General features: G+C 33.0%; 1 protein-coding gene across 10 annotated transcripts; it reads right to left on the bottom strand.

The window, feature by feature from the left end:
* Positions 1-1,404: 1,404 nt before the first annotated feature.
* On the bottom strand, positions 1,405-9,664 carry LOC106111444. 10 transcript variants are annotated; one of them, XM_013293546.1, is made up of 6 exons: positions 9,573-9,664; positions 8,434-8,738; positions 4,698-4,751; positions 3,703-3,817; positions 3,089-3,271; positions 1,405-2,806 (listed from the first exon to the last, which is right to left on the bottom strand). In XM_013293546.1, the coding sequence occupies exons 2-6, from the start codon at positions 8,656-8,658 to the stop codon at positions 2,436-2,438; spliced, it is 948 nt and encodes a 315-aa protein (XP_013149000.1). In that variant the 5' UTR covers positions 8,659-8,738; positions 9,573-9,664; the 3' UTR covers positions 1,405-2,435. The 10 variants fall into 10 exon arrangements, with proteins under 10 accessions (XP_013149000.1, XP_013148998.1, XP_013149001.1 ...); XM_013293544.1 differs by having other exon boundaries at positions 9,492-9,620; XM_013293547.1 differs by having other exon boundaries at positions 8,443-8,738; positions 9,436-9,620.
* Positions 9,665-12,428: the final 2,764 nt, after the last annotated feature.

Raw genomic sequence — 12,428 nt, forward strand, 5'->3', positions numbered from 1 at the left:
ATAAATTATTATGTATTATTTAAACTATAATATTTCTGACACAAATTAAACTTCTATCTTTTAAAATTACAATGACCTTAGAACTTAAATTGCAGTCTTCAGGCGTATATCTTTAAACCTAAGCCATTCTCTTTAGACCTTATTTGAATAAAGTTCAACACTCCGCAAGCCAAGGACCCGCTTTACAAACGAAGCCGTGAGCCAACGCTTGTTTCGACATATTAACACAATGTTCATTATGTTGTATTATAACAATGCAGTAAGAGATATATTTCATCTTTCATTTCATTCATCTTTATTGAATTTTTGCCCGCGACTCCGTCCGCGTGGAATTAAAAAAAAAACAAAAGCTAGTAACCTATGTGTTCTTCCAGACAATCATCTACATCTGTATCAAATTTGATTAAATTCCGTACAGACGTTCAGGCTACCAACTCGAACAAACATCTATCCATCCATTTCAACTTTCGCATTATTGGTAAGATTCTTTCAACTAGCCGTTGCTCGCGACTCGCGACTTCGCTCGCGTTAAAATAAAAAAATAGTAAAAACGTAGCCTATGTCACTCGGCTATGACATAGCTTTTTAATAGAGCAAGAATTTTTGAAAACTGTCTAGTAGTTTTTTAATTATGTAATACAAAAATCCAAATCTGACGACTTCATAATATTAGTGTAGATATAGATTACGTAGTATTTGGATATTAAAAAAAATTTAAAACTCGTCATCGTATCAATAAAGCTTTTGATTGTTTTCTTAAATATAGTTTCCTGAACTCTGTTTCAAAGAATGTTGTTTTCACAAAGTTATGTAACGCGCAGACGGATGACAGATCTGTGCAATCTTCAATATAAGGTGTTTCTGGCAAATATTTGGTTGAACTTTCGCAATGGACCAATCATAGAGGTCGCTGTAATCAAGATTCTTACAAACTATTTTGTTTATTATTGTTTAGTAACGCATATAAAATCGTATGATTTCGAAGATGTGTAACTAATTGTAATTATTTTTAGTATTATTGTTTTTGCTTTTTTTATAGCTTCTGACACAAACATTTTAGACTCATCTTGTAAAATGTGAAGTATACCTTAATTAGACAGAATTTGTAGAATAAAAAATGTATCTGTTACCAACACAGTGAAATCAAAATATCACGTATTTTTCTCTAAAATAATCTTATCTCATCTGGATGAAAGGCATAGAGCATAGTCTGGAAGAAAATATAGGCTACTAACTTCTGTTTTGTTTTTTCATATGACGCGGACGGAGTTGCGGGCGAAAGCTAGTTCAGAATATTTTTGTAATTAGTTGTTAGTTACTTTGGATCATTGAACAAATGGTTAAAAATATTTTTATAGAAGTTAATTAATAGTTTAGGGAAAATAAGACAAAGAACAATTTTCATACTTTATTGTAACTCTGACGAAATACAGTATGGCAACATTGACAAGTAAGGCTCGCATACTGCCAACCTTATTTAAAACTACAATAAAAAAATCAAAATGTACTTGTAATTATAAAGATTATATTAAAATATTTCTTGTTAGTTTAGACAACGGTAAACAGTTAATAAATAACAATTTGTAATAAAATTAACCACAAATGTAATAAACTTGACTAGTTTTAAGACTAAGAGCGGGCACTCATTTGACTAAACTATCGCATAACTGTGCGATTGTCGATTGTTTCGCAGTTACTACAACTGTTTAGTTGCACAACTAACAATCGAGTAGTGTAACCTCCATAAGTTTAGTCAAAGGTGTGCTCGCGCTCTAACAAAATTATATTTAAACGAAACAAAGGAAAATTAAGTAACATTTGTATTTTTTATTAACCCAAATGCATTCTTAGGCAAAGGTAAACATAAATTTTATCCAGAAATGTCATTTTTTATCTAAAATTTCGATCACACAAAAGTTGATTTGTTTCTGTATTAAAAATGTATTAAAATAATATATTGTCCTGAACCACTAAATAAATAGCGTAAGAAGAATCTTCATTATTCAGGAAGGAAAGAATGTTTAATTTGACATTTTGTTGATGTTTTAAAATAAAAATGTTATACCATAACATTTAAATGTCCAAAAGAAAATGTAGGCACAATTATTGATGACAAACAATATGGTAAAACCAACTTTCTGTCTTGTCTCTTAACAATAGAGAACTAAATGCCAAAAATCGCCAAAACTTTGTTCACTAAAAAGAAACTAAACAAATAAACTCTTACAGAAGCAATTTGAATTGTGATTTTTCGTTTTATTTGACCACAGATTATTTAATGTTAAACTGGAACTTATTACCGGAATTTTTATATTTTTTAACCATCGTATACTCTTCGTTATAAAAATAATGCTTTTTCCCTTTGGTATAGCGTCGTAAGGCACTTTAAATTATTTCTAAATATAAATAACAAAGAAGAGTTTTTATTATAAAAATTAATAATCTGTGTAGCCCGCTGATCCAACGCCATCTAGCGACACGGGGCGGTAGTAATCTTGCATCTCTCCCCAGCCGCGCGGCGCGACGTTGAAATTCGGACCACAGACAAGCGGCAGGCGCGGGCTTTTCGGCGAAGCATAGACATCATTTAGTTTAGTTGGCGCCAAAGGCACGGGTACTTCGATATTCTGTAATGTTATTGTTGGCGGGGAAACCGGGAATGGCTCCATTTTCGGCAGATTCGATGTGTGTTTGAGTGCTGATTTTGGGTAAGTTTTCTGATTGCGTAAGCTCGATGGCGGACGGTATGGCGTGTCGTGGTTAGCTACCGGTGTAGGTGTCGAATTCATATTCGATGTGTTGCGACCTGAAAATTAAAAATTACAACTTTTATTTCTACTTATATCGCTTTACAAAATAAAAATGAAACGAACAAGCGGCCAACTGGATTCGCCTAAATAGCGAAGTGACCACTGCTAATAGATATCCATAAAAAATAAGCTCTTACAAATCATATTTATTCCCTTTTCATTCTTGTCATACAAAAAAGTTTGAGAAGAGAAAATAAACACTTTTGCTATTTTATAAAAACAGGCGCTTCTAACATCACAAGTTTGCTTTTCCACAATAATGTTTTAACGATTGTTACCTCGTCCTTCATGCACCCATTTGACGGATCTCTTCTTGCGGTTGACGTACATGTTCTGTCCGCGGCTGCTGTGGTTGCTGGCGTCGCTCAGAGAGCGCGAGATGACGCGCGCGAGCTCCATCTGTTGCTGCACGGTGGGGTGCACGCCCGGCACGTAGAATCCTGATGATGCGAATGTTTTCTCTGAAATTAAAGAAATGTAGATTTTAATTAAAAAAATGTAAAATTAAATGAAGAAAAAGGAAGTTGCGTATGTGTTATTCCAGACTATCCTCGACATCTATGCCAAATTTAATCGAGATACGCTCCGTTTAGGCTACAAACTCTAACAAACATCCATCTATCTACACTTTCGCATGTAAAATATTAGTATAACAGATTTTGCTATTTAGTAATGCAAGAGCCTTCTTTAGATATAAATTCCAATTCTTTGGAACATAGTTATTGTTTAATGAATGAATTTATTATTGTTATCATAAGGTGGGAAACAAGCAAACGATTTGAATTCGCCGAAATAGTGAGACGACCAAGCAAAGGCACAGAAAGATTTCTGTTAAAATTATTGTATCAAACATCAGTCACAATACATTGTAATTTTAATATAAGATTTATACCGAATTTACGATCTTTCTTGATGAGATGCTCCTCAGCATCAGGCGCGGGCGTGAAGATCTTGTTCAAGTCGACCTCCTTGCCGTCCACTATCACCGGCTTGTTCTCCAAGTCCTCCTGGAAGTTGTAACAAAGGGGGTTAATAAATAATTGTGCAAAAAACTTCTAAGACAGTATAATCTAGATTTATTATGTACATAATACACTAAATGAGTCCACAACTAAATACTTAATTACCATGTATCACATGAAGAGATATTTATATTCGACTTACAACACATTTAAGATTAAAAAAATAACATATGACACTTGGAATGCGTAACCTTTGACCGTGACCTTCCCTATAAGCCGTTGTAATTCAACAGAGAATATTATTTTACACATCAAAACGCTTTTATGCGTCTTGAATTTAACGTTCATGTTTTATTACACGAGTAATTTAGTGTTGCAATTATAGAAAGTTACCCTGTATGTAGGGATGTATGGAAAGTCTAGTAACTATTAAGGTAAATAAAGGGTTGGCTTTTCATTAAAATGTTTTTGTGTTTGACGTATTTATTGTTAGTAATTTAATTATCACAAATGTTTAAACTAAATTCACATGCAAATAAATCACAATATTAAAAATATAAATAAAAGCAAATAGAAATTTGAAAAAAGTTACAGAGTTGTAAGAAAATATTCTCATAAAATACTACTCTGATACTTAATATAGGAAAGTGTAAATTAAAAACTGAAATTAAAAAAAAATACACAAAATAGAAAATGTCTATAAAAATACCCAAAAAGAAAAGATTGTTTAAAACGGTTCTCTAGGATCTAGAATCTAGATTTCTCTACAATTTAAATAACCTGTTTGAGTGGATCCTTTCTTTTTCAAAATAAATTCATAGACAAAAAAACAAAAAATTATGATATCTTTATCACTTTCGAATCAACCATATTTACAGATGGCGCTACTGAGTCCATGATTTCTTTACAAATTCAATAATCTTACTGATGTATTATCCAGCGGTACTGTTTCGGGAAGTTCTCGAACCTCTGCATCATTCTGTGTGGTGTTAACATATTTAAAAATTATTTAGGGTAATTTTGAAAAAAGATTTATTGTTCTGGCAACACTTGGTAAAGTGTCATGCTGAATTAAAACTACGAAATCGAATCGACCAAGAAATGACTTGATATTGATAAAGGATTTTTTTTAATTTCTATTGTTTTCATAGAAGAATGGTTATTTCCCTAATCTTATCATTTCAATTAAGTATGATTGTTCATATATTTGAAGTATTATTGTTAACACCTTATAATTAATAGTAGTTGATAAGAAATGGTAGGTACATTATACTTTATTATGTTTAAATGCAGGTATTAAATGATCTTATGTTTTTTTTTTATTTAATCCAAAGCTTGTGTTGTTGTTAGTTATTTGTTCTAGAGTTTTCACATCCAATCGATTCACCCGTAGTACGAAAGTCTACTCAAAACTTAACCTATCAAATGCGGTAGGTACAAATTTTGTGTTAAATGGCAAAATAATTTATTTCTGATAATTCCTTCAAGTGATAATAGATCTTGTGCCATATGCTTTGAGTTTAATGTTGATTAATTACTATTGCACTTGGGATGTTATCATTATGATGAATGTGTAAGTTGTTTTGGCTATTTGCCAAGTTCTATGAACATCGCCAGACCGGCATGCCAATTTGCGATGTACAACACATATTTATTTTATATTTTCAGTATTGAGGCCAATCCGTCTAAGAAACGCGCCGGATTAAAAAAATCTTCATTACCCCAAAAACTTTCATGTTGCGTTTGCCTAGCAATAGTTATTTTTTCATCTTTTCGATTAAAAACAAAAACAACGATTTTAAAGAAAAAAAATCCTTCAAAAATTTTAAATTGTAATGCCAATATAATGCCGTTACACATTTTACGGTGTTGTTGTTTTTATAATATTTACCCATTTCTTGCGAAAATAATTGTTTAAACTATGTCGTATACTTTAGGGTCAATCAAATTTGAAGTCTATGAAATTTTATGCACAATTTAAATAAATTACAAACGTTAGAAGAAAATCGACGAAATCTAACATTTTGCTAGAACAGACTAGTGTTTGCGGCGCTCAAGCTATTTCCGTGTTCTTGCGTCATAAATCGTTTACGATCTGGCTGCAACACTTTACGTCTTTTGAAGTAATGATCGATGTTAATTCCAAAATACGATTATACGATAGCACAGTTGAAAGAAATAAGAGTAATGGAGTAAGATTTGGTGAAACGCATCACTCTGTCGATAGGGACATCTTATATTCAATCTCAATTTTTATCCAATCAAAGGTTGTTAAGCTATAACTGTTTTTACTAGGTGTTAGTAAACCATGCTGGCCCATTGCGTTTTGGTTTAATTCACATTGCCCTTTTTTTGTGGATATGTGCAGTTCGCGTCATGATGTTTTCCGTAATAATCGCTAGTAGTAAAAAGGCTGAAATTTATAAAATTTACAAAAGCCGGTGTTCAAAAATCGAGTTGTGAGGGGTCAATGTCCGACTTTGACTGATCGGGAACACTTGAGCGTTCCTAGGTCGTTCTCGGTCTTAAATAAACGCCCTCTATTTATGCAAGATGGCGGCAGTAAAAATATTCTCGAACTATTTACTGAACGTTTATTTTTTTAACTTTTTCAAATATCTGTCTTTATAGAGCTTAAATGGTGTGCATATTTCCGACTAGTTTTACTCAATATGGGCTAAATTTTACTTATCGTTTTTGTTGTTGGCTTCAAAATCTATAGTTTCAAGATTTGTATTATTAGATCGAAGACGCAGTTTGCCTTCGCTTCTTTTCTACAACCTTTTAAAACAAACAGACTGTCTTCCCAGATTGCTCAACGTTGTGCCCGTTTCTATTCTCCATGCGACGTTTAAAGTCCACTTCATTATAATTAGACTCGTCAACGATATATAGGCTAAGCTGTCCACTACCTGTGTCAGAATGTCCACTCCAGCATCTCGCTATATTGTCCGGAAAATAGTGTTTTTAAAGTTGAGAATGGCGCCGAAAATCCGGGAGATGTTAACTTTTTACATGCGAATCTTATTTTTTGAAGATTTTGGAGAACCGAATTATTTTTGCTTTCTTTTTAAAATACCTATTATAACTACATTTTAAGAAGGTTTGTCGTTTGCGGTGACACCTGCATAGCGGGCAGATAAGCATTGTACATATACATGCACTTCGCTTTCGTTATCAACCAACATTGTCGAACAAAACCAACACTCGTTGATAGGAAATGTTTACAATACAAATGTTTGCCAAACATTGGTCACAAAGTTATAATAACTACGAGACGCAATTTCAAGGAACAATTCATCTGGAGTCGCGCCAAAAGCTTCCTCTGAGCTTCACAACAAGAATATTGAAAACGATTCACTGAATTCTTATCAGTTTTGTGGTGCGTTGCTCTCAATACTAGAGTTCAAGATTTGAAACTACACTATGCATAAAATATTTCAGTTTTAAACACTATTAAAATCGATACTAGCTAGTTGGTAGTAAAATCCAGAAGTCGGAGTCAGAAGGTTAGTCCACTAAGATGAAGTGACTATCTGGTCAAGGTAATAGAAGTTCTTTGACATCTGACTTTACTACCACAATTGTGTTATGTTGTGGTAAAATTTGTGTATTTTTTTTAAATACAGGCGTATTTCAATTTATTACTGTAGTCTTTATATTTTCTTTCTCTATATTTTTTTTTCTTATACGCTATGATCCTAATTTTATTAATTATTAGATTACATTTACTATATATTACTTAAGGTAAATATAGTCATCCCTACCCTCTTTTGGAATACCCATTGGATTTTTTGGAATAAACATATATGAATTTGCATATGTTCGGCAGTTTACTGTTAGTTTTACAGTTCAAGAAATCGGTAAACATTCTTGAAAACGAATCAATCTGTATACATTGCTGATTAACTCAACTAACTACTTCAGCTGCGCTTACGCAGTTTTTTAATTATATTAACACAATAGCTGATAAGCTAACTTATACACTGATTCACGAGTACTTCTGATAAGCATAAGTGTTATAATCTAAAGTCTGAAACGTGTTTGTAAAACACAACCTAGTGTTTACATTGTAGCTACGTCATTGAACTGGTTCCTACAACACTCATCCTTTAGTGTTTCATTACTCTTTCGGAATTGCATATTGCAATTAATGTTCTTGGTAATAATCATTCGTAGAATTTAAAAATAATAAGCAAATAGGGGTTCTAACAAGATGCTTGTTCCGTGCTACTTCTGTTCCCTTTGCATAAGTTATACATTAATTCAATCAAATTCCTATCAATATTTAACGAAATTTCACGTTATTTCGGTTAGATGCGTCCAAAAAAGAATGGCTCGCTATTGTTTCGAAGATTATCTTACTTTGCTGTTTAGTATTCTCTGGTCGATTCGAAGTCCATGCAACTACTTTTACAGCTAAATATGGTACTAAGTAAATTATAAGTAAGTTTACAGTGGTTAAAAGCATAAAAATATAATAATTCTATTGTACGCCATAACTGTAAGTCTATTAACTAACTACCATAAATAAAATATTCATTATGCCATAATTAAATGGGAATTTTATTTAATATATTATAAAAAGGCCCCAATACAGCACCTTGCAGCACGCCGCCGTTGTTAGAAGCCTGGCCTTACTACTAAAACAGTCGACTTACCCAACTTACAGGGAACAACTTATAACTGAGGTTTGTGAGGAACTCCTTCTTCTGAGGGTCGTACATATCCGAAGGCTTGAAGCCTCGCTTTGTGACTAACGTGCTGTTGACACTGGAAGAGCTCTTGACATCGTCGAAACTATCCTTGTGGACCACACGATCGTTTATTTTATGAATACTCGACATTTTATTCGACGAATACTGACTTTCGCTTATAGTCATCATCTTTGATGCTTTTTCTTGGACACTATTATTACACTTATATTCTTCTAGTCTTTTCTTATTATTTCGTGTACTCTATAACACTGCAAGTTAAACATTTCAATTGTAAATAATAATTTGGCTCGCGTTCATCAAGGTTTTGGATCTAAAAAGAATATCTGACTAATACTAGTGGGAGTGGCGATGTTTCATGGTGAATACAAAATTGATGAATACTAGGCTAATTATTAATAAGAGTAAGGTTTAGGGAAAAAAGTTTAGTTATTGTGGCAACACTGTTCAATACTATTCTGAGCATGTTTACGAGAACCGTTGGAACAATTTTATGAGCGTACAATTCCAGAATGTTTGTGTTCAAGGGGATTTAAAAACGTATTTAGGGCATTTACAATGTTAACAAAAATTTTGAAAGTTGAAATTATTAACGAAGTGTACTTTTTCACAATCGAAAAACAAATTCAAGTGAACATTTTCGTATCCGAAGCAGTTAAAATTGTTGGCAGATAGTACTGCCAGACGAACAGACAATTCTTGGCATTGTTACACTTTTACGGGAAAATATTTACAGTAATTAATATGTTTAATTACTTCCTGAAGCATATTTCTAACAAAATCAATATTACTGTAAACGGGGAAAGTTACAATTCTGAATTTTTATCTACAAAATTAATGTTACTGTACTTAATTTAATTATTTTAATTATTTGTCATATCTGTAATTTATGTTATTTGTAATTTTAAAAAAATATACGTTAAAAGCACTGGCAGTATGCATAAACACCTGTCAAAAAAAAAAGAAATTTTTCCGCCAAAACGAAAGTATAAAAAACACTTCACGTTCGCTAAATGCAGTCACTGTATATTACTAATTTGCACAATACACGAAAAACAACACAATAAAAACCGTTCGATTAATACCAAACGTGCAACTTCGACGCGTGTTGACTACAGACTAACGAAAATAAGTTTTGAAACGTTGCATAATGCGGCTGAGCTTCTCTCCGTATAGGGTGTTCGTGATTTTCACAATTTTCTTATCTTTACACAATAGTACTTATCTTTGATTATTCTAGCTTTTTTATCAGACAACAGCAGTCCAGTGCAGGACGTAGACCTTCATATACGACAAAAAAGATGACCATCAAGTTCTGCGGACACCTTTACGACTCTATGATAAAGATTATCCTAAAGAAATCTAATGGCGTTTTATTGCATTGGTATGTTATTGGTAATTTGCAATTAAAATCAGAATGCTGGTAACATTTACACAAAAAACATAAAATGATTATATGAGCGTTAATATTCGTATTAGGTATTGAAGCAATATTAATCAAGGATTCCTGTCCAACAACTGTGTACGCAGATCGCTGAATAGTAAGTTCAAACACATTCCTTTAATTATAAAAAATAAACTAAGGCTTGCAGCTGTCTGACTCAGAGTAGCTGGAAGTATGGCCACCACAGCTGCGAGGCGTCAGTGCCAGAGTCTAAATCCGTAGTCCCCTCCCCTCCCACACCGCACACGATATTGTAAGATTCAAACTTTGTTCGGGATGGTCTAATCATTGTGTATTTAAAAAACAATCCTGCGCTTTTATAAGTCATATTAAGTAAAAAGTTATGCCAAATATAACTGCTCGTGGTTAGCTTCAAACAATAGAAGTGCCCAATACAAGGAAAACATATACAGGTTTGCGCCCTACTTCCGTATTTCTACATTCAGCCATTACTTTAAGTGATTTTCCATCTCTCTCTATGTTGCGCAGACTAGCAAGCAACTACAAAGTTTGTATAGCACTATACATGTCGATTAATATTTACATTACAACGAATTTCAAGCAAAAACAATATGATTCACGTGCACTTTGCTACCTGGATGTAGAGCACGGGATCACGGGTACAACAGCCATTGAATTCTGTACCACTAACCTCGTTTACGTGGAGTTCTCATGAGACCGACTTAAGGATCATGTCATTAACCTGTTTAGCAAGTTGTAAAATCAAAACTACAAATGTTTTAGCAATAACATTTAAGAGTAAATAATTGTGAAATTACGAGAATCGTAGAGAAAATTATCAGTTTCAGAATTCAGAATAAAAAGTATTTTTAAGCTTGCTAAATTATCGGCAAGCTACTTATATCGGAGGTACGAATTTAGTCTGGCAAAATCCGGCTACTTTTATTATAGCATCCCAATAAATAATGCCACCGTATCATTCCTCCATATTCAAATTGGTTTGTATTTAACATTAATTCATTTCGTTATTTTAGCATAATTAAAATATAATTTAGGTTGAACGTCCTAATTGGCCGTTCGCGTTAAATGAACGACCACTTAGTGAAAACCTCGAGTTCGCGCCAAAGTTTTCGCAATAACGCTGCCTCGAAGACTGATATGTTCAGTCATAAATGCTGCCACAACTAAGCCATCAGTAGGCTACAGACACACGTATGAAAAACAATAATAAAACTAGATATCTTTATCAGGCTTCTATAGCTTCCTCTTAATTGCTATGGTTTCTAATCTAGCTAGAATGTTTTATTCCGCATTCACAATAAAAGGTTTAATGTGGATTTAGTACAACTACACTAAGGGTCTTTCTTAGCGATCAAATAACATTATATTTTGGTAAATAATACTGAGTTTTTAAGATAAACTCAACCTTTCGTGTGCGCTGGTATACAATTTTAGTGGGACGCTGCTCGCGTCACGTGCGTGTTTGAATTCATGACTCGTTGCCAACTTACGCATTCGATCGATTTTCACAAACTTGGATTTTTATTTTGTTTCGTGCAGTTGGTAAAGGTCATAGATCAAAGTTCCGTTTATAAGTCTTGTGATTGTCGTTCTTATGTTATAAGGACTTTTTTTTAGAGTTAGAGGTTAAACAAGAGTCGGGAAATGGGCATATGAAAAAAAAACACATTGTTCATTCGTTTATTGTATTGTAAAATGTATTTAATAATCGTATGTAATATTATAATACTAACAACATTCATACCTCAAGCAGGACGTGAAAGGAAACATACAATCAAAATAAACAAAATTTAATTTATTGATAATAACTAAAAAAAAAAAAATATTTTACACAATACATTATAATTAGTATTACACGACTAAGAATAATTATTTTTAACATATCAAAGACGTGGACTAGCAAATAAAAATAAATTTACGCATCCTTCGTTTTTCTTTTGTATATCAGATGTCAGGGCATTACATTGGTTAGGATTTGATTTCTGAACGTAAAAGCGGGCTGTCAGAATACACCGAAGTCCCGCGCTTTTTCTAGAACTTACATTCGTTGAATTCAATGTTGCCCATTAAAATCGAAACTCCGGATGCACATAGCCCTGTTTAAGTATATAAATTACAGTTTAAGGTTAAAATATGGCAGTCCATTCCAATAACACGATGTAAAAGTGAGAAAAATTGGTCTGAATAGAAATAAAAACGTGGAGCCTTCAAACTTTCCATTAAATACCGTACATATACAATATAAATCTAAGAGTTATCGATACACCGATAGGAAAAGAAGCCGTTACAGTAGAAAAAAATTGTTATCATTTAAAAAAGTCTTATCCACTATGCGTAGAACTAGCACACCATAGCTTAACTCCGAAATTACGTTTCATAATCTGTCCAATGAGTTCCCGCCGAAACATCTGTCAACACTGACAGTTGGACAACGTTAGTCTTTTTAATTTTCGAACATCCTGGCTGGTAGGAAACTGCTACATTGGACAGACGAAAAAAAACATCCATAGCGTAT

The sequence above is a fragment of the Papilio polytes genome, unplaced genomic scaffold, assembly GCF_000836215.1.
Source record: "Papilio polytes unplaced genomic scaffold, Ppol_1.0 DF824169.1, whole genome shotgun sequence".
In the NCBI taxonomy this organism is placed as follows: Eukaryota; Metazoa; Arthropoda; class Insecta; order Lepidoptera; family Papilionidae; genus Papilio; species Papilio polytes.